The sequence below is a fragment of the Saccopteryx leptura genome, chromosome 6, assembly GCF_036850995.1.
Source record: "Saccopteryx leptura isolate mSacLep1 chromosome 6, mSacLep1_pri_phased_curated, whole genome shotgun sequence".
NCBI lineage: Eukaryota > Metazoa > Chordata > Mammalia > Chiroptera > Emballonuridae > Saccopteryx > Saccopteryx leptura.
In genome coordinates, this window is record NC_089508.1 from 57,169,909 (window position 1) to 57,193,731 (window position 23,823).

The 23,823-nt window shown below is 34.4% G+C and overlaps 1 protein-coding gene across 4 annotated transcripts in view; it reads left to right on the forward strand.

Annotated features, from left to right (window-relative positions):
- Positions 1-23,823, forward strand: part of VPS13C (vacuolar protein sorting 13 homolog C) — a 214,651-nt gene that overhangs the window by 90,376 nt on the left and 100,452 nt on the right. For all 4 annotated transcript variants that reach the window (XM_066342855.1, XM_066342851.1, XM_066342853.1 and 1 more), the window contains 13 exons: positions 4,117-4,246; positions 5,049-5,127; positions 6,151-6,290; positions 9,122-9,275; positions 11,405-11,484; positions 12,779-12,838; positions 14,983-15,145; positions 16,483-16,599; positions 17,486-17,589; positions 17,787-17,954; positions 18,427-18,731; positions 20,620-20,767; positions 21,671-21,779. In XM_066342855.1, coding sequence (XP_066198952.1) covers positions 4,117-4,246; positions 5,049-5,127; positions 6,151-6,290; positions 9,122-9,275; positions 11,405-11,484; positions 12,779-12,838; positions 14,983-15,145; positions 16,483-16,599; positions 17,486-17,589; positions 17,787-17,954; positions 18,427-18,731; positions 20,620-20,767; positions 21,671-21,779 — 1,757 coding nt within the window. The remainder of the gene's footprint in view (positions 1-4,116; positions 4,247-5,048; positions 5,128-6,150; positions 6,291-9,121; positions 9,276-11,404; positions 11,485-12,778; positions 12,839-14,982; positions 15,146-16,482; positions 16,600-17,485; positions 17,590-17,786; positions 17,955-18,426; positions 18,732-20,619; positions 20,768-21,670; positions 21,780-23,823) is intronic.

Below are 23,823 nucleotides of genomic sequence, written 5' to 3' on the forward strand. Positions count from 1 at the left end.
ACTAAATTTCAAATTTAAGTAGATAATTATGAAATATATATGCTATTTTCTTAAAAACAGCCTTCTTGCGTGCCGGGTGGATCCCGGTCAGGCGCATGCGGAGTCTACCTGACTGCCTCCCCGTTTCCAGCTTCAGAAAAATAAAAAAACCACACACACACAAAAACAGCCTTATTGAAGTGCATTGTTGACATTCAGTAAGCTGCATTTATTTAAAGTATTCCATTTAGTAATTTTTGCATTATTAGTATATCTATGAAACCATCACCACAATTATGATAATGAGCACATCCATCATCCCCAAAAGTCCTCGTGCTCCTTTGTATTTCCTTCTTCTCACCGTACCTGCTCACTCCTCTCCTCTCCAGTCCTGAACAACTTGACCTGCTTTCTGAAACTACAGATTTGTTTACATTGTCTAGAATTTTATGTAGATAGAATCATTGTTTTTTGTTTTTTGTTTTTTTTTTTCGTTTAGCATGCTTAAATTGAGATTCACTCATGTTGCGTGTATCAATAGTTTGTTATCAGATGGATTTTAAACCAATTTGCATTACTGGATAATCCTCATTTGGTAATGATATATTAACTCTTAAAATATTATTGAATTTGGTTTGTTGAAATTTTATTATGATGTTTTATATCTTATTAGGGATATTGTTCTGTGCTTTTACTTGTTTTGGTATCACAGTATCAGGATAATATTGGCCTTATGGAAAGAGTTTTCTGGAAGAAGGTGTGTAGAATTGGTATTTCTTTCAGTGAAGCCATCTGGACCTGGAATATTCTTTTTTTGGGGGGGTGTTAGCTAAAAATTCAATTTCAATTTCTTTAATAGATAATAGAGCTATTTAGAAGATTTTTGTGTGTGTGTGATTTTTGGTAGCTTGTTCTTTAAGGAAGGATTTTATTGTCATAAAAATGTTCATAATATTTCCCTATTACCATTTTAATACATTTAGAATGTGTAGTGATGCTCTCTCTCCTAATACTAGTAATGTTTACCTTTTTTTTTTTCCCCTGAAGCTGGAAACGGGGAGACAGTCAGACAGACTCCCACATGCACCGGACTGGGATCCACCTGGCACGCCCACCAGGGGGTGATTCTCTGCCCATCCGGGGCGTCGCTCTGTTGCAACCAGAGCCACTCTAGCGCCTGAGGCAGAGGCTATGGAGCCATCCCCAGCACCCGGGCCATCTTTGCTCCAATGGAGCCTTGGCTGCGGGAGGGGAAGAGAGATAAAGAGGAAGGAGAGGGGGAGGGGTGGAGAAGCAGATGGGCGCTTCTCCTGTGTGCCCTGGCTGGGAATCAAACCTGGGACTTCTGCACGCCAGGCCAACGCTCTTCCACTGAGCCAACTGGCCAGGGCTACCTTTTCTATTTTTTCCTGCTTAGTCTAGCTCAGTGGTTCTCAAACTTTTTGAAGTTGAGGTGCATTTAAAATCCTACAAATAATTATAGGTGCACTATATACAAATTTCTGAGAAATATGTTACAATAATTAAGTCAAATATAAAAGAAAAAAATATAAAATCCAAGTTTGCTTTTATGGTAATTAAACAAAATAAATACAACAAAATTAAATTTATTCTGACATTAAAAAACATTTTGTTATATTTTTTGTTATGCTTTTTAGAATTCGTAAAAAAGAGGGGTTAAAAAATAAAAAAATGACAAAAATGTTATCTTTTTATATATATAGGTACATTCTTGGTAATATTTAGTAAAGTCGGCAGGGCCCGGCACAAATGTGTTAAGTTTTTTCATTCTTGTGTTTATGAGAAACATGAGCCTGATGTGTCCTAGCCATTTCTTCAATGTTTGGGCATATATCTGAAAGGCACACTCTCATTTCCTCATCAATACATTGAAGAACTCCTCTCCTTTTTACTGTTAATTGTGTTGAGAGCACAAAACCTCCACCATACATATCATCTTAACTTTACACCAAACAAAGGATAGAAGAAACTTGCCTCCAATTTTTCCGGGGAACATGGGGGGTAGTGTAAATAATCCAGCACCACAGCTTAACAGCCTTTTGCAACCTAATCAGGCAAGTGAGGTGGGGGGTTGAGCAGACTGTCAGCTTACAGCCAATTCCCCACACCTCTGTCCCCCCCAAATCTAAACTCCAAAAACCCTGTTGGTTTTTTGGTCCCTAACAGGCACATACTTCTCTGGAATACCATAGGGCGCACCTGGAAATCTTCTAGGGTGCACCAGTGCACACTTTGAGAACCACTGGTCTAGCTAGAGGTATCAGTTTTGTACATCTTCTGAAGGAATTGGCTTTTAGTTTCAATTGTCTTCTCTATTGTGTTTTTGCTTTTTATTTTAATGATTTCTATTCTCATGTTTCTTACTGCTTTTCTTTTTCCCTTCTTTTGGGTTTTATGACTTTACTATCTTAGTTTCTTAAGGTAGACACTGAGACCATTGATTTGAGACCTTTTTTTCTTTCTTTTTTAAAAATATTTTAATTTTATTTTTTAAATTTAACATGGTTTCAAGTGTACTACTTAGTATAACATCCTCAACGCCCCACATTGTGCCCACGTGCCGCATGCAAAGTCTCCATTTGTACTGAGACCTTCTTTTCTAATATAGGCATTTAGTGCTGTGCATAGTCTTTGAAATACTGTCTTGCTGAACTCTACAAATTTTGAATCTCTTCAATCAGTAAGCTGAGGAATTTGTAGGACTTTCTCCATTTGTTTCCCATCTTTCAACTGTCCTTTGTTGACTGATGTCCATTCTCCTTGAAATCAGTGTTTGATATATTTTTCACAGTGTTTTTGTTATTTTAGGTGAGAAAGTTGATCAACTCCCTCTGTTTGTGATACTTTTAGTTTTCTGTAATATTTCAAAGATAATGAAGAAGCTTCTTATATTTTTATGCTGCCTTTCAATTTACAGAGTTCTTTTGCAGAAAGTTCAGTCTTTTGAGGTAGGAACAGCCAATTTGACTCTGAGCATTAGTAGATTTGTGCATTGTACAGAAAAATCATTATTTAGTGGTTAGGTATCTGTCAGCTCAGGCTGTTTGCAGCTTAGTTGGGAAGTCAATGATAAACAACAATCTGAAAGGGCATTATGAACAGCAAACAGCTGCAACAATGGTTTTGAGACAGACAAACCTAGGCAGTTAGGTCGAGGGGAAGCAATAGTAACTGCCGAAAGTAAGCAACTGATGAAAAAGTACAATAGTGATTCTGTAGTGAGTAAAGCAGATATCTACGTGGAGCTTAAATTCTAATCAGAGGAGAAATAAAAGAAACAAGTATACACATTACATGGCAGATGCTGATAAGTGCTAGAAGGAGAAGCAAAGCAAGGCAAGGGAATAAAGAGTGATGGGCTAATAGTCTTTGATGCTTATAATGAGAAATCTTTGATATCAGAAATGCTGAAGTATATATAGTGTTTCAGATTTTAAAAAGTAGACAATTGTGTTTGAAAGTATTTTCATAAAGATTAGTTAAGAAGGGTTGGTTACTTAAGAAGTATGCATTTAAATTATCTGGAACTTGCCTTACACAGAACTTCCCATTTCTTGCCAGTATTGACTAAATGAGGTATTCATGTTATTAGATTAAAACATGTCCAGCCCTGGCCGGTTGGCTCAGCGGTAGAGCATCGGCCTAGCGTGTGGAGGACCCGGGTTCGATTCCCGGCCAGGGCACACAGGAGAAGCGCCCATTTGCTTCTCCACCCCTCCGCCGCGCTTTCCTCTCTGTCTCTCTCTTCCCCTCCCGCAGCGAGGCTCCATTGGAGCAAAGATGGCCCGGGCGCTGGGGATGGCTCTGTGGCCTCTGCCTTAGGCGCTAGAGTGGCTCTGGTCGCAACATGGCGACGCCCAGGATGGGCAGAGCATTGCCCCCTGGTGGGCAGAGCGCCCCCCCTGGTGGGCGTGCCGGGTGGATCCTGGTCGGGCGCATGCAGGAATCTGTCTGTCTCTCCCTGTTTCCAGCTTCAGAAAAATGAAAAAAAAAAAACAAAAAAACGTGTCCAGAGTAACTTTGACCTCAGAGTGCAGTTTCTTACCCAATTCCTTCTCCTCTCCCTAATATAGAGAAGCTGGACCCTAAAACCTTATTGTTGAATTGTATTTTTAGATTTAAAATATCAGGAGGTCTTCCTTTGATGCATGTGAGGATTTCTGACCAGAAGATGAAAAATGTGCTGTGTTTGATTAACAGTGTACCCTTGCCACAGAAATCATCTGCACAGTCTCCTGGGAGACAGGTAAATGGATATAATAAAAATGCTAAAAGCTCTTTACATTTGTATTTATGATGAGTAATTTTTTAGTTTCTGTATGCTATTTATTTTTTAATATTTCTTAATGTCAGTTTCACTTATTTGGTGCACTTTTGAGGTTTAATATTATTGATCTGATACAAAACTGCATATGGCCTTGAATAAATGATGATTGGTATCCTATTTCCACTACTCTTTTAGAGTGGTGGGAGAAAGTCAGTTTTAGGGAACAAAAATACATAAATGAAAGGAAAAAATGTCTTTCAAGTTTATGATGTGTTTTCAATAAAACTAGATATAGAAATCTTTATAATGTTGCAAAATAAAGTGATTGATACAAAATTTACATATATGTTAGACTTAAAATTTCTGGATCACTAATTGGAATTGATATTTACAACCTAAAATAAATGTTGGGCTTTTCAATTATTTTGAAATGAAATTTCAAAGAGCTACCTGATGCTTAAACCATTTTCTAGGAGTCTAGTAAAGATGCAGTTAGTATTGTAATAGATAGCAACTAAATGACACACAGTGATAGACTCATCTATTAGAGTTATACATTGTTCTGCTCTTATAACTGCATGTAGTAGTCTTAATTAGTAAATATTAACCAACCATTATATAGTTGATTACATAATGTTCTTTGATGGGAGAGTTGTGTCTTATGTATATATCTGTCTTTCTATCCCTCCGTATCCTCTATTACTTTTTCAGTATTTGTCTCATTTATGTACATCTAATCCTGCTAAATTAGTATGTTAAAACATTTTGTATTATTTGCTAGGTATCCTCAATTCCTGTTATTTCAGATAGGACAAAAGACTTACTTGGTACATCACTGTTGCTTGATGAAGTGGAATCAGGTAAGGAAAGTAATATGTTCTTAGCAAACCAAGCCTATAAATTAGTATGTAGAGATAACTAAAGGAGTTTTGAAAGTGTTATAGTAATTTACTGGTTTTAGTTCTTGTTGTACTGTTAACCAGCAGTATTTGAGTCACTTTCCTTTTTTTATTATTATTATTGTTTTTAGTGAGAGACAGACAGATAGGGACAGACAGACAAGAAGGGAGATAGATGTGAAGCATCAGCTCATGGTTGCTGCAGCACTTGCATTGTTCATTGATTGCTTTTTATATGTGCTTTGACTGGAGGACTCCAGCTGAACCATTGGCCCCTTGCTCAAATCAGCAATCTTGGGTTCAAGCCAGCAACTTTGAGCTCAAGCCAAGCCAGTAACTATGGAATCATGTCTATGATCTCAGGCTCAAGCCGGCGACCCCATGCTCAAGCCGGTGTCCTCGGGGTTTTGAATCTGGGTCTTCAGTGTCCAAGGTCAATGCTCTGTCCACTGTGCCACCTACTTGTCAAGCTAGTCACTTTTCTTTTTTAAGCCTAAATTTCTTTTGATTAAAGGAATTTTTGTAAATGACAATGCTTAAGATTTTAAATATGCTGCCCTTTTTTTTTTTTTTTTAGCCCCAATTCCTTACCTGATTCATTTTTCTAGCTCTGGCCTAACTGATTTCTTTTAATTTACAAGTAGAATATAAACTTCAAGAGGACAAGGATCATGTCTGTGCTTGTCACTGCTGTCTTTAGTGGAACAGACTGATACATGATAGGTGATGTCCAGTAAATATTTTATTGACTATTGAATGAAGGAACTAAAGTGAAAAACATAGCATGGTTTGATGTTATTTATGTTTATCACTTGCCAGGGTCACTTTGTGAGACTTAGAAATACATTGAAACTAGATTCTGATTCTGAATATGAAGATTGTATCTAATAAATGAATCTTATTTTTGAGAGGTTTAAGTTTGAGTGTTTTATGCAGTTTTCAATGGACATTCTCTCAAGTCAAATGAATGTCTTCTTCCTTTAGAGTCTGATGATGAGTATTTTGATGCTGATGACGGAGACACACAGACTGGTAAAAGTATGAAAGCATCAGAAAGAAAAAAAGTTGCAGAGGCCCCAAATGAGGAGTTCATTAATCTTCTACTAAAATTTGAAATTAAAGAGGTATGCATATTTATCTTGTTGATAAATATATTCTTGTTATCACTAGTCTTGTAAACTATGTCATGCTAGACCCAAACTTTAAGTATATATAGAATGCAATACTCTCATCTTCCTTAGTGTCCCCACTCCCCTGACACGCACACATGCAGTTCTAAGAAAATGAAATGTTGTTTTGTAAAATCTGATATAAAAGTGACTTATAGTGTATCTAATCTATTCTGGAAAAGCTCAAGACTCTTAATTAGGGTTTTCTTTTCTTTAGAAAAATTTTCTGACATATTTACTACTATTTATTTTTTATTTTTAAGCTAAATAATATTTATTGTCATGTTTATAATTTGGAAAAATATAAACAACCTAAATGTCTTTCTAGGCATTAAAAGTCATGTAATAAAAGGAAAAATTGACATGGAAAGATTTTCATAATATATCTTTACTTGTGGAAAAAATAGATTATAATACCAAAGACATTATTCCATTTAGGAATTACACACATACATTTTTCTTTGATAAGGGACAGGGTTCATCTCTCTGTAGTGGGAGTATAGTTTTTCATTTTTACCTGTTTGCTTTCCCATATATTCTAGTTTTTTTTAATAATGAATATGCATTGCTTTGATAATAAAACAAAAGATATAAAAAGATGTTTCTTATTGACTGCTTTATATTCCAATGTAAGATCATGTCCTAGAATATAGTGTCAGAAATACCATTTTAATTGTATATACAAATCTAGGTATATTATTGGTATTCTTTTAAAGAAAGATACGTTCTATACTTTTAGTCTTCTTTGACTTCTCTCTTTCTCTCATTTCCATCTAAAGTATCAGAAGATTCCTTGACTCTAACCTCAAAGTACATTCAAATGACTGTTCTTCTCTTCCACTGCTACTGTGCCGTCCAAGTCATCATCTCTTGCTTGGACTTTTTCAGTAGCTTCTTAACTCTGTGTCCATCATGTACTCTGTTTTCCACATAGCAACCTGAGTAATCCCTTTAAAGTCAGATTATGTCATTGCTTGGCTCACAGCCCTCCACTGGCTTCCCATCTCACTTAGAGCAAAGGGCCATGTCCTCTCTATGGCCTACAAGGCCTTTCATGTGGCTTCCTTGACTTCAGATCTTTTATGCCATGCTCAGTCTACTCCAGCTGTATTTCATTGATTCCTTCAGTATTTCTCAAGTGCCATCATGTACCAGGCATTGTTTGAAATACTGGAGCTGCAGCAGTGAGCAAAGTTCTTGTCTTGTATTGCTTATACTTGCCTTTTGTTTTCCCTTAAATATACCAAGCACATGCTTTGTGCTTGCTGTTTCCTTTGCCTGGAATACTCTTCCTGCATGACTTGATCTTTACTTCCTTTAGATATTTACTCAGACACCATCATATTGGAAAGGACTGACCACTCAACACAAGATAGCGACCTTCATTTTTCTTCATTCTCTCTAGAATGTAAGCTTTATGAAGACAAAGACCTTGTCTGTTTAGGTCACTTTAATGTCTCTAGTGACTGACACAGCCTCATACTTGGTATATGAAGCTCAATAAATATTTTATTGACTATTGAATGACTGAACTAAAGTGATAATCAGAATCCTTTAAGAAAAAAATAGTAGTACTGTTTGAAATAGTTTTCCCAAATTGACTTTCATGCCTGTTCTAAATGTTTTGTAGTAAAATTCATGAAATTTTGTCTTTATATCCTAGTTTAGTGTATGTTTAGAAAAGTATTCTCCATTGCAAAAATATTTACCTATGATTTCCTATAATATTTTATTCAGTGCTTTTATTTAAATTATTGATATATTTCAAATTTATTTTTGTATACCAGTTCTGTATTGAATGTCTTACCGCACTATAATTTCTATTTTTCAGTTGACATTCCTCCTGGTTTTTCTTACGTATATAATTTTATCACCACTGCTAATATTAATTTTTGCTTTCTTTTTGCATTTGTATTGTTATGGTTACTATTGCTGCCTCACAGTTTACCCTAAAATGTAGTAGCTCAAACAAATGACAGTAGTAGTCATTTCTAGAGTAAATTTCAATAGTGGTATAATGGTAAACATCCTTGTTACTTTTTGCTTTAATGGGATTATTTCTAATATTACCAAACATGATTTGTGTTTTGAGATATATGTTTAAGGAAATCATAGTAAGAAAGAAACCGTACATTTTATTTTTACTAAATTTAAAAATATAAATCAATAATGGATATAAAATTTCATTATGATTTTTATTTAAATATAGCTATCTCAATGATAGACTTGAAGACAGAAGACAATTTTTTTTTTTTTTTTTTAGCAAGAGAGAGAGAGAGAGAGAGAAAGAGACAGGGACAGAAAGACAGAAAGGGAGAGAGATGAGAAGCATCAATATTTTGTTGCGACAACTTAGTTGTTCATTGATTGCTTACTTATATGCGCCTTGACCGGGGAAGCCAGTGATCCCTTGCTCAAGCCAGTGACTTTGTACTTCAAGCTGGTGACCTTTGGGCTCAAGCCAGCAATTGTGGGGTCATGTCTATGATCCCACGCTCAAGCTGGCCACCTTGTACTCAAGCTGGTGATCCGTGCTCAAGGTGGCAACCTTGGGGTTTGGAACCTGGGTCCTCAGCATCCCAGGCTGATGCTCTGTCCATTGTGCCACCATCTGGTCAGATGAAGACGATAATTTCTAATCATAGTAAATAACTTAATGGTAGCAGACAAGTGTGAACAAAATTTCTACTAGTCTCATAATATGTATGAAGAAGGATTTTGTTTTTTTATTTTTTGGTATGATTGAAACCTATTTAACCTTTCATTGGCTATCTTGATTCTTCTAGGTGATTTTGGAATTTACCAAACAACAGAAAGAAGAAGATACAATTCTAGTATTTAATGTTACTCAGTTAGGAACAGAGGCAACAGTGAGAACATTTGATTTAATTGCAGTATCTTACCTAAAGAAAATCAGCTTGGATTACCATGAAATTCAAGGTAATACTTGTAAAAATGGACACAATAGCTAATAATAAATATAAAACCACTTTTGATGTCTGAAATACTTTCATTCATATAATGGTGTTTATAATAAATAATATCTAGCACTGTTCTAAGCATTTTTCAAATAATAACCCCTTTAATCCTTATAACAATGTGATGAGAAAGGCGGTGTTAATATCTCCAGATTGTGTATGAGGAAACTAAGGAAAAAATTGTTTATATAATTCATCCAAGGTCATTCAGCCTAGTTTAGGGGTCGGGAACCCATGGCTCATGAGCCAGATGTGGCTCTTTTGATGGCTGCATCTGGCTCGCAGACAAATCTTTAATAAAAAAATAATAACATTAAAAATATAAAACATTCTTATGTATTACAATCCATTCATTTCCTACCGCTCATGTTCATGGTTGCGGGTGGCTGGAGCCAATCACAGCTGTCCTCCGGGACAACACCAAATTTTTATTGGATAATGCGTAATGTAAATGGCTGTTGTTGTATGGCTCTCACGGAATTACATTTCAAAATATGTGGCATTCATGGCTCTCTCAGCCTAAAAGGTTCCCGACCCCTGGCCTAGTTAGTGACTGAACTGTTGAAATATGGCACTAGGTCTGTATTAACTACTATGGTCTGTTATCTCAGAATGTCTATATAAATCTTCTTTATATGGGCAGAGTTATTTTCATTTTACAAATAAAGAAAGGTTAAATGAAGAGATTAAGTGGGTTACTCAAGATCATGTAACTTTCGAATAGGCAAATCTATAATTTATTTCTGGGCTTATAATATTAAAGTCCTTGTTCTTTCTGTTGAATTGGGTTCATATTTAAGAAGCAGCACCATGGTGGGACATAAAATTCATTCCTTCAGAAATGTTTATAGTTTAGTTATTTTAGTATTCATCTTGTGTGCCTGTGAGATATATAAAGAATAAAAGAATGGATGTATCCATAGTAATGAAATTACCTAATATTTCCTTAATATTTCAGCCAAATTAAAGACCTACTTTTTTATTTTTTCAAAAATTGTTGAAACTGGCCTGACCTGTGGTGGCGCAGTGGGGTAAAGCATCGATCTGGAACACTGAGGTCGCCGGTTTGAAACCCTGGGCTTGCCTGGTCAAGGCACATATGGGAGTTGATGCTTCCTGCTCCTCCTTCTCTCTCTCTCTCTCTCCCCTCTCTGAAAAATTGAATAAATAAAGTCTTTAAAAAAAATTGTTGAAACTGAACTAAACATCAGTTTATGAGAAAAATGTGTTATGTGTTAGTAAGTTTATATAAGTATTGTGTTAAGATGAGTTTATTATTATTATTTTAAAGGAAACAAATACTAATTATAAATTTGCTGGCTATCTTTTCCTTTAGGGAAAGTTATTTCAAGAGAAAATTCTGAGATGTCTTAGAAACAGGGCTTATAGAACTATAAATAATAAAAGATGAACTAAATGGTGGATAGATCATTCTCCCTCCACAGTTTCTTGGGGCAAGTCCTTGGTACATACACATCAGGGTACAGAAGATATCTGGTTGTACCTGTTGTTTTTAAATTCAAAGAAATTTATAATTTCATTCCCCTAAAAAATATATTTTTCTGTGTAAGTCTTCTCTTAGTCTAAACAATAAAAAGTTATTTACATTTTTTAATATGAGTGAAATATTTGTTCAAAGAATTTTAGAGTTCAACAGGGTAGTGGAAATATTTCTAGTTCAACCTCCTTATTATATAGTGGAGAAAACTGATGTTAAATAGCTTTTGATAAAGGAGATGAACTAAAATTCACATTTCTTGATTTTTATACCTGTGGTCTTGCTACTACCTTACAAATACACATGAGGTCTGACAATATCTAGAGAAGTTATTATTATTATTTTTTAACACAGGTATAAAATTAAAGAAATATGCATGTTTTTAAGTTTGTTGGGTGACAAAGGTAGGATAAGGATTTGCATTGGTTTATTTCTTCACCACTGATGACTTTAGCATTTAATAGCCTTGAAAATATGTGCTGATAGTCTTTTAAAGCTTAATGAAGATTTTTAAAAAGAAAATAATATCTAGAAAATTCTAAACTTAAAAAAGCAATTTATTTGAAATGTTTTTTTTTCTTTTTGTAATGTAGGATCCAAAAAAAAGCCTCTTCACTTGATTAGCTCTTCTGACAAACCTGGATTAGATCTTTTAAAAGTGGAGTATATTAAGGTATGGGCTATAGAATGTTTATGTATTGTATAATTCAAATTATTTTCTGAAAGGGAAAAGATAACAATAGATTACGAAAGGCTCTGGATGTGTCTCATAGGTTTTAATCACAGAGATATCTACTCTTTGTCTTTTCATTCCTGCACCTTCTTTCTATTTCACTTAAGTATAAGACTAGACTAGGATTTTTACAAAGCTAGCAAACATCTTGTCCCCAAAGATGGAAGCCTGGGTTGAAGTAGATCCTAACTTCTAAGGCATATTCACCTATTTACACATTCATTGTATTTGTAGGTTATGTTTGCTGAGTATCTTACAGCAAAAGGGATAAAACCGACTTGGGTTCAGTAGAGAACTGTTAGAATCGTGAAGGGGCTCAAAAATTTATCATGTGAGGAATGCTGAAGGAACTGATGGTATTTAGCTTTATTTAAGATTTGTTTAGTCATTCAGCACAATTTATTGAATGTGTTTATGTGTCAGGTTCTGTAAGGTACCTCGGATACAGAGATGAAGGGAGGCAGATAAGTAAACAACAAATAAAATATAATGTGATGATTTCCTAATAAAGAACAATACAAAGCATTGTGAGAGCAGGGAGGCAGAGAAGCTGGCTTAACCAGTGACTTCTCACATAAGGTAAAACTGAACTTACTATGTGTATCCCCAAGGGGTGGAGCTTGAACTAATGAGTAATTATGATTGGGAGATAGATTTTTGATTCAGTGTAAAGACCTCACTAAGTCAAAGTTTTCTAAAGATTGAATTTGTAAGAAAATGAGGTTTTCTCTCACTGGAGATATAATAAAATAGACTTGCAAAAGACTTCTTAAAGGGATTCAAGCATTAGGTGAAAGATGTGCTCTTCACAGTGGTTTTCAACAGCTGGTGCCAGTTTGCCAGAATTTGTGCGGGTACACGGAGAGTTACCCACCCTGCTGTTGTATGAGGAAATTTCTGGCAGACTGGCATGCTCCATGCACCCACGGTTGAAAACCAGTGCTCTTGATGACCTTGAAACCTTCCAAACATCGGAATTCATTTTTCTGATCCCTAGCTGCGTGTTCGAGAAGTGAATGTTGTCATGTTCCCATTTGTTTGAAGAGGAGAACAAATTTGCACTATTATAATAAATTATTTGGATGTAACTTTAAAATAATGACAATAGTATTAAATGTATAATGTATATAAAATACAGTTGTAAAAATATAAATAAATTAACTAGAGATTATAAATAAGTGATTTATTTATTTTGGTTTTAATTCCTTTTTCAGAATTTTTGTTTCTCTTTTAGGCTGATAAGAATGGACCTAGCTTTCAAACTACTTTTGAAAAAACTGAACAAACAATTAAGGTAAGAAATTCTATTAAAGGAATATTTCCTGTTTGAAAATAACCTGCTCTGTAAGTCTCTGGTGTCCTTGAAGGAATATTGACAGTAATTTGATGAAATATCAAAAACCAAATAAAAGGTATAAATTAAACTAATAGATACATACCATGCTCTGTGTTTATGATTTAGCATAGTGAAGAGACTTTATTGTGACTTATTGTATTACATCCTAATTATTTCTAGGAAAGGACTGCTATAGATGAGGGAACTTTGCTATTCAAGATTTTTTTTCCCATTCATTTAATAGAGAGTAAGGGAGGGGACAAAGAAGAGAGAGAGAGATAAAGAGAGAAAGAAAAGCATCACTTAATTGTGCACTCATTGGCTGCTTTTTTTTTTTTTTTTTACAGAGAGAGAGTCAGATAGGGACAGACAGACAGGAATGGAGAGAGATGAGAAGCATCAATCATTAGTTTTTTGTTGCAACACCTTAGTTGTTCATTTTGATTGCTTTCTCATATGTGCCTTGACCGTGGGCCTTCAGCAGACCGAGTACCCCTTGCTTGAGCCAGCGACCTGTGTCGAGCTGGTGAGCTTTGCTCAAACCAGATGCCAACACTCTATGCACTGCACCACCGCCTGGTCAGGCCATTGGCTGCTTTCTTATATGTGCTCTCACCAAGGATCAAACCCACGACCTCAGCATGCTGGGACAACGCTCTATCTACTGAGCAACCTAGCCAGGGCCTAGATGAGGAAACTTGATTTACAAAGAGTAGAGTTTTAAATGTAGCAAACTAGATAACTTATTTAATGCAAGGATGAGAAAGTATGTGAAATAGAAGGAGAGGTGCTAACTATTTCTGGAGCCATACTAAGGTAGCTATATAGAGGTAGAAGAGGCAGAATGCAGTTGTGAGTTACATTATAAAGAAAGTGAAGAAATGAGTTTTAGATTACACTTTTGAGAGATATGAGACTCTGTTGATTATTAAACTTTCTTTTCATAATTTTTCATAAGTGTTTTTAAGTAATGAAAAATTATTTTGTATAAACGAAGATTTAAAATAAATTTTAATTTTGTTGTTAGAAAATCACATATTCTTGAAGGCAGTTTGTGTTGCCATCCTAGCTTTCTGGAGTAATTGTTTTTAAAAATCTAATATTTTTTTCCTATAAGTTATGTATTCTTTGTTTCTTTATAATCCTTTGAGTAGTGAGTTTTTTTTCATTCTTGCTGACCCCCGAGAGTATTTTTTCAAAAAATGAAATTAGTTCCAGTTACAGTTTTATTCACTTAAAATGATGTTTGATAACCAATTTATGGAAACAAGAAGAACATATATTTGCCTTTTTTTAATGTTGCCTTACACATTTTAAAATAAAAATTTTTGTACGATCGTACTCAGTATGATCAAGAGGCATGAGGACATACCTGAATGTTCATACTACTCAAAGAATTAAATGATAGGTCCATTATTGTTGTTTTAGAAGATCCTTTAGTGTCCAAGAACTCACTTATAATTATACCTTTTATTTTTAATCTCATGATGTCACATTTGAAATCATTTCTTGCTTTTTGCAGTTTCATATTCTAACTTACCTGTTTTATATAGTCATAGTAAATATTCAGTTGCAGTTCCAAAAATCCATATATATGTTGAATATTGAGATGGCCATGATAAGCATATTATAGGCTCAATGATAATTATGCTAGGGCAGTGGTTGGCAAACTGCGGTTCGCGAGCCACATGTGGCTCTTTGGCCCCTTGAGTGTGGCTCTTCCACAAAATACCACCTGCGGGCACTACCTCGATAAGGAACGTACCTACCTATATAGTTTAAGTTTAAAAAATTTGGCTCTTAAAAAAAAATTCAATTGTTGTACTGTTGATATTTGGCTCTGTTGACTAATGAGTTTGCCGACCACTGTGCTGGGGAAATGGAGTAATTAGGTTACTTTCATACTCAAATGAACCTCTGGAGTATGTCTGTGTAATTTCCTCTCCATACATCCCTGTTTAGTGTGTTGTGACTCCTTTCTCTCCCTTTCAAGTTGTGGAAGACAGTGATGCAGTCCTAGCTAGGAGCCTTTCTGGTCCGTGTTGGGAGAATACTAGTGTAATTGGCCTGGGAAATTAATTTTCTCTTTTAAACATTTCTAGGTGGCTTTTTCATCTTTAAATCTGTTACTGCAAACACAAGCTCTTCTCTCTTCTATTAATTACCTGACAGCCATTATTCCATCAGAGGACCAAAAGATGGGTGATACCAAGGACGTACAAATTTCAACTGAAAAGCAACAAAAAAATTTAACTCTTCAGAAAGGTATGATAAAAGTTTTTTTTTTCTTGTTAGTAAGGGTTTTAGAATTCCAGAGCTAAGTGAGGACTCTTATGAAACCATCTAGTTCAGTTATTTACAGGCCATTTTACTTGGTTTTATTTTTCAAACTAAGTTATTCATGGGTCCCTAATATGTAAACCAAATATAATTAATACTTTTGTTTTTTAAAATGTTCATTTTTATTATTTTGGTGGTGATGATTTTAGGTGCGTAATAGAAGAAAAAGACTTGTATTTATATTGAGCTTTACAAACCCTCCAAGTGTCTTCTGAAGGGCTCTATACTGGGTTAGCCTTCCCTTCTGTTTTACAGATACTGAAATCAAGATCCAGAGACATGAAGGCAGGTGTATAGATATAGCACGTGATTGGTCAAGAGCCCAGAACATGGATCAGAGAGAACTCAGTTCAAATCCTGACAGTTCCGTAAACTGTGTGATCACAGGCAGATTTTTGAACTTCTCTAAGTTTCAGTGTCCTTATCTGATTTAAACAATTTTCTTGCTGTTATTTATTTTTATTTATTAATTTTTTAAGTGAGAGGAAGGGAGATGGAGAAACTCCTGCATATGCCCCGTCTGGGGCTGATGCTTGGACCAACTGAGCTATCCTCAGTGCCTGGGTCTTATGCTTGAACCAATCTAGCCACTGGCTGCAAGAGGGGAAAAGAGAGGGAAGGAGGAGAGGGAGGGGAATAGAAGCAGATGGTCACTTCTCTTGTGTGCCCTGACCAGAGATTGAATTTGAGTTGTCTGCTCACCGGACTGATGCTCTATCCACGGAACAAACTGGCCAGTGTCCTTTTCCTGCTTTTAAATTATTGAAGTAACACATCTCACTATTAAAAATGAAAACTACAGAATATATAAAGCAAAAATATATTTTAAATCTTTAAGAATTTGAGAATTTTTATCTTTTACTTTTAAAGTGATTGGGGTGGCATTGGTTAATAAGATTTTATAGCTTTCAAGTGTACAATTCTATGATACATCGTCTGTATATTGCATTGTATGCCCACCACCCAAAGTCAAATTTTCTTTTCTCACAATGCATTTGACCCCCTTTACCCTTTCCTGTACCTCCTTTCCCTCTGGAAACCACCATAACTGTTGTCTGTGTCTGTGAGTTTTTGTTTGTTCATTTGTTGCCTCCAGGTTTATATCCCATATATGAGTGAAATCATATTATGGTTCTTAACTTTTGGTGACTTATTTTGCTTTTTAAAACAGACTTATGGTTTACTTAATACAGGAAAGAAACAGTAACAGAGTTTAAATTACTAGGATTTCACTATGATAAAATGCTTTGTTCTATTTGTAGTGACTGTATCCTCTAAAGATAGTGACAGTATTGACTTCAGGCTGTTTGCCAAGTTGAATGCTTTCTGTGTCAACGTTTGTGAAGAGAAGAACAGTATTGCTGAAATTAAGATTCAAGGTAAATTTCTCACAATATTAACATTTATTCAAAAGATAAGTTTTTCTTTTTAATGCTAAAGAATATACAAATGGAGGGCTCTGAACTGTGAAAACTGGGTTATTTTATTTTACAACATAATTGGACTGCATGCCTCCTTAATTCTTTAGAATGTGGATGTTGATCAGACTTTGACCATCAAACTGAACCACATATATTGATGTTTTGCACCTTTCTGAGAGTTGTCTCGGAGGTGGAAAGGTTTATTAGTGTCAATATAGAGATGCTACTGATGGTCTGAGATAAGTGTCAATCCAGAATGCTGATAAAGGCTATGAATATGCTTAATCTTGGTACAAATGAAAATCAGCCTTAAGAAGAATAAAACCTGTAAGCCCATTTTGTCTTTTAGGCAAAAGCTGCTAAAAGTAAACTAGTCTTTTCTCTATCTTTTATCTTTACCAGCTCAAAGTGATCTGCTAAAGGTAAAAAATAATGAGATGCTTGAAGAAGTTAAAAACCAGAAAACTAGGGTTTTTGTCCTTGTTCTTTTCAAACTGAAAGTTCACCTACTAGTCTTAATTTAATTTATGAAACTTTTTTACCTTCCATGTAAATTACTTGATATAAAGTATAAATGATTTAATAAAATTCAAGGTACACTATTTGCCCATTGATGTAGCTTTTTCTTAAGAAGGCTGAAAATTTAGTAATTATTTTTTAATGAGTTTACAGGTTCCATTGTTTATAAAACTGAAAATAATATTGCAGCTTATCAATTGGGAGTTCAAACATTGCTAAATTTATAAATATCTCAGCCCCAAAATAAAGTTTTCAATGGGAAGAAACATCTTAAGATCTTACTTTGTTAGATCTACAGAAATTATAATCATCAAATTTTTTTCAGGACTTGATGCCTCTCTTTTTCTTCAGTCAAGAAAACAGTCTCTGTTTGCTAGACTGGAAAATATCATTGTCACTGATGTTGATTCTAAGACAATTCATAAAAAAGTAGGTGACAGTAAATAGTTAATATTTTTTGATGACTGAATATGAGATGTTATTTACAAATATATTTTATTTTTTAAATATTAAATGCATTTTGATAGAATAAATGCTTCTATAATTATTATAAATACAAATCCTTTTTAAGTGAGATTTTTGTTGTTATACTCTGGGATAAGTACATTCAAATCTCTGCTTTTCAGGTGGTGTCAATAATGGGAAATGAAGTTTTTCGTTTTAATTTGGATTTGTATCCAGATGCTACTGAAGGAGATTTCTATACTGACATGTCCAAAGTAGATGGTGTGGTGTCACTGAATGTTGGCTGCATTCAGATTGTCTATCTTCATAAATTCCTCATGTCAATCCTGGTAAAAATCACTATGTATTGACTATTCAACTTAGAAATATTTAAGTCTGAAAATTATGATTGTATCTTATAAACTCTGGATTTTAGGGTATGCATTATTTTGATTATCGATGTTATGCATTAATGTAGAGATGAAAAAAACTCTATAAAAGTTGAAATATGAATCATTTAATGATTTTTAACTAGAATTTGAATTATTTTTGCTGAAACCTAATGAAACCAAATTCTCAAGTACAAAGACTATTCAGAATATTTTTATCTTTATTTTTCTTAGCCTTATAATTATAGTTATAATTAGCCCTTCTTAGGTAGCTCATAAGTATGGGTGGGTAATTAGTAATTCTTCTCTAATGCAAAAAAAATAGCACTCAACTGCAAAAATGGAAAAAAATGAGCACATATATAAATTGAAGGTAGTGTTATTAATGATATGCTTGTCCTCTGAATTCCTTCTTTTATGCTTGTGTCCACAGAACTTCCTGAACAATTTCCAGACAGCCAAAGAGGCTCTGAGTGCTGCCACTGCCCAGGCTGCAGAAAAGGCTGCCACAAGTGTGAAAGATCTTGCCCAGAGGAGTTTTCGTGTATCTATCAATATTGATTTGAAAGCACCAGTTATTGTCATCCCACAGTCTTCCATTTCTACCAATGCAGTAGTGGTAGATCTTGGGTTAATCAGAGTTCAAAATCAGTTCAGTCTGGTGTCTGGGGAAGACTACTTACATCCTCCGGTAATTGATAGAATGGATGTGCAGCTAACAAAACTTAAGCTTTTGAGGTATATTTTTTCAGTAATTACAGATTTAATATCATTTACTGTTTTCTGTGATGTTTTATGATCATTGAAGTTCATACCCAACATATCTCTACTGCACAGAACAATTTTTTTTTTGAATGAGAGGAAGGGGTATACAGAGACAGACTCCCACATGCATCCCGACTGTGATCTACCTGGCAGCACCCATCTGGAACCGATACTCTGCCCATCTGGGGCCATGCTTGCACCTTAGCTATTTTTAGCACCCGAGGCAGAATCTCCACTGAGCCATTCAGAAGCACCAGGGACCGATGTGCTGGAACCAGTCGAGCCATGGCTGCTGGAGGGAAAGAGAGAGAAGGGTGGGGGAGAAACAGATGGTCGCTTCTCCTGTGTGCCCTGACCTGGAATTGAACCTGAGACTTCCACACACTGGGTTGACGCTTTACCACTGAGCCAGCTGGCCAGGGCAGAACAGTTTTTTTAAATCAACTTTTTATTTTGAAAAATCTCAAACCTGTAGAAATTAGAAAAATAGAACCATGAATGTACTCACGATCTTTCACTTAGAATCACCATTTTTTTATACTTGCTTTAATTCTATGTATATACATATTATCATTTATAACATTTTTTAAAAATTTATTTTTTATTGAATATAATACATATATAACGTTTCAGGTGTACAACATAATGATTCAGTACTTACTTTTATAGCAAATTGATCACAGTAAGTCTAGTTAACATCCATCACCATGAATAGTTACAAAATTGTTTTTCTTATGATGAGAACTTTAAAGATCTTTCTTAGAAACTTTTAAATATACAATACAGTGTTATTAACTATAGTCACCATACTGTACTTTATGTCCCCAGAACTTATTTTATACTTGAAAGTTGAAATATTGTTTGCTAAACCATTTGAGAATAGAAATCTTAAATACATTAGCATGTGTTTCCTAAGAACAAGAAGATTTATACTCGTATATAACTATAATACAAATTTCACATAAATTCTGGAAATTTAACATTGATTTAATACTGTTATCTAATGTGCAGTCAGTATTCAAATTTTACTAGTTCCAAGAATGTTCATTATAATAATTTTTCCTTCAATCTAGGATTATATCTGGCATTTAATTGTATCCAATACTACTAAGGGGAATTGTGTATGATAAGACACTTATTCTGGAATAGCTAGCTAGCTCTTCAGCCTTTCTTTGTTTTTCATGACGATGACAGCTCTGAAGAATATAGTCGAAGTGTTTTATGAAACGACTCTCAATTTTATTTTGTTAGGTTATTTTCATGATTTAATTGACCTTACATATTTTGGCAGGAATACTGTGTAAGTAATGATAGTATATTGGTAGAGCTCATACCAGAGGAAACTTGAAAGTTTGTACATAATTCTCTTTCAAATAATTTTCTACCCTATCCAAGGAGATTTAATTATCCTGAATAAAAACAAACAAAAAAAAAATGAGTGATTACATAGCAAGTCCAGAAAATAATCCTGGTAAAAGAGGTTTATGAAGATCCTTAGGAAATGCTGACTGTTCACTTGCCATTTTTTTCTCTAATCTGTACCAATGCACATATCACTTTTTGAATAACAGTATTTTTCCCCCTCGTAGCTTCAATGGTATGTATTTCTTTTTAGAATTTATTGTCACATATCTTATTTTTAAAGAAAAAAGTTCTCTTAATGGCTGATTATATTTCACATATTTTAATCTGTCCTTGCTAGTGTATTATAGATTAAATTAATGGTAAACATTTTGAAAACACTTGAATGGTACAGTTTCAAGACAGTGTTAGAGTAGCAACTTTTGACTTTGTGTATTTTTAATGATATGTTGCATTTCTTCCCTGTGTTTCTGCATATGTATCAATTTATTTTCATTAGGACAGTGATCCAGCCTGGCATTTCCCATCCCGATATTCAGCTGCTGCACCCAATTAACTTGGAGTTTTCTGTAAATCGGAATTTAGCTGCATCTTGGTACCACAAGGTGCCTGTTGTAGAAATTAAAGGACATCTTGAATCAATGAATGTAAGTATAAGACAATAGAAAATCTTGGTTACTTAAATTTTAGACTCTGAAAACTTTCTTAGTATAAATCTAAATATGGAATTTCTTACTGATTGATGTAAGATTAAGTATGATGTTCAACAAGATCTTTATTAATTTTAGTAGAATTTAATCTTCAGTTAAGGGTCATTTAACTTTTAAATTTGTTATATGTATACATTAGCAGGGTCTGTGTGTAAATTGCCAGTCTATTATATGTGATTATATATATTTTATATACACACTTTTATTTTAGGAATATCTAAGTACCAATAAGGCAATGCCTATTTTTAATATTTTATACCACATTTTTATTTCATTTAGACCAATGGTTCTCAACTTTTCTAATGCCATGACCCCGCAATACAGTTCCTCATGTTGCGGTGACCCCAAACCAAAAAATTATTTTGGTGGCTACTTCATAACTGTAATTTTGCTACAGTTATGATTCGGAATGTAAATACCTGATATGCATTATGTATTTTCCAATGGCTTTAGGCAACCCCGCGGGGTCGCGACCCACAGGTTGAGAACCACTGATTTAGACTGTCATTGTTTAAAAGTGGAATTTGTGTATTATTTTAATTTGCCACTTTTTAAAAAATGATCTGATTGATTAGTCATTATTCACTTTCACTAAAAGTCATATAAGTAGATGAAACTGATGTTGACTCATAAATCACATTGTTTTTCTCCAAATACTTTATCTTTCAAAATAAAAATTTTAATATAAAATAAGTAGTGAAATACTTGAGTGGATAATGAAGGTACAGTTTTTCAGTCATTGGTAAGATTACTGTGACCTTAACTTTTTGTTATGTTCTGTATTAAAATTGTTTCATTTTGAAATTAAATATTTTTATCTTTTCACTAAATATTTTACAGGTTAATCTAAATCAAGAAGATCTTAATCTCTTATTTAGAATACTAGGAGAAAATCTTGGTGAGGCTACTGAAGACTTGAATAAAGTGAATCCAAGAATACAAGAGACAGGTAAGAGGCCGTGAGTAGGTGGTATAATACATTTCTCTATTTATTTTACAGTTTAGTAGGGGAGATGCAGGAAAAATAAACATATCATATATATGTGTGTATGTGTATTTGTATATGTATGTTAGGATATGTGTTTGTGTATTTCTGCACTTTGCTTCTAAAAAATTGACAGTGCATCTTAGTGTTCATTTTATATCTATATCTGTCTATATATCTATACACTTTATAGAATATCTGCCTCATTTTTTTAATGGCTGCCTGGTATTAAATTCTGTTGAAGTATTATAATTTATTTATAAAGTCCCTATTGATGGATAGCTCAGGTTGTTTTCGGTCTTTCACACTGAATATCATTACATACACTTTTATAAGTCGTATATGTGTAGGAGAAATACTAGGACTGCTGAATCAAAGGTATTACATTTTAATTTAAATTAACAATTTAATATATTTAATAAAAGTAATTAAAATTTGACAGATCTTGCCAATTGCCCCACATGGAACTTGTACTAATTTTGTACACTCACCTGGTTTTTTTGTATATAACTTTTATAACACAGTGCATTACTATTATCAGATATTTTTCATTTTTGCCAGTTTTCCAGGTAAAAATAGTATCATTATTTTTTTTTATTTATAAAAGACTTTTTAATCTGAAACTATTATAAAGTTATATGTAAATTATATCTCAAAACAGAACCCTAAAACTAGGTAAAAAATACCGTTTTTACTTAACTATGTATATTAATACATATAGTAAAGTACACAACTCTTTTTTTTTGTGACAGAGACAGAGTGAGGGACAGATAGGGACAGACAGACAGGAGGGGAGAAAGATGAGAAGAATCAATTCTTTGTTGTGACTCCTTAGTTTCCTTAGTTGTTCATTGATTGCTTTTTCATATGTGCCTTGACGGGGGGGGGGGGGGGGGGGGGCTACAGAAGAATGAGTTGACTCCTTGCTCAAGCCATTGATGTTGCTCTAAAGCCAGCAACCTTGGGCTTCAAGCCAGCGACCATGGGGTCATGTCTATGACCCCACGTTCAAGCCAGCGACCCTGCACTCAAGCTGGATGAGCCTATGCTCAAGCTGGCGACCTTGGGGTTTCGAAACTGGGTCCTTCATGTTCGAATCTGATACTCTATCTACTGTGCCACCACTTGGTCAGGCTAAAGTATACAACTCTTAAGTGTACAGTTTCATGATTTTTTCACATGAGCACATGACTAACCAGAATAATCACCATGATTAAGGTATACAACATTTCCAGTGTAGCACCCTAGAAGGCTTTGCTATGCCCCCTTCCCAGTCAATACCAGATGTCCACCCTGCCTCCATATCCACCTAGAATTCACTGCCATTATAATTTGTAATGCCATAGATAGATTAGTTTTGCCTCTTTTTGAAATTAATATAAATAGAATCAGATAGAATTTACACTGGTGTTTTACTTCCTTCATGCATCATTTTGTTTGTGAGATGCATCCATGATGTATATAGCAGTAGTCTGTTGTTTTTATTCCTGTACCGTATTCATTATATGAATTATCAAGATTTTATTTTATCTCAAAGGATGATTATAAAAATTCAATGAGATAATGCATGTGTAGCTTGTAGTGCAGTGTCTAGCACAGAAGTAAGCACTTAGCAAGAGATAGCTGTTTTGTGTATTACAGTTTAGAGAGCAATTTTATTATATTTCAGGGTATGTATATTTCAGGACATTGTATTTGTGTAGTTTTACTTTTGCTTCTTTTCCAGACTTAACTCTTGTTATGCTCTTCATGATTTAACCATATAAAACTTCATTTGGTTTCCAAGACCTATCAGTATGTTATCTCTGTAGGTTTCCCACAGCTTCTTATTCCCGGACGGTCTCCTCTGTGTAAGGAGGTCCACTTGAATGATAACTCCGCTATTAAACTTTACTTGACCTCCCATAATAGTGTCATTCCTAGTTCAGTGCTTCTGTGCATTTTTATATTAACATTTGCTTACTTAATGTGATGAGGTGGAACCTGCTTATTTTGTTTGTTTGTATGT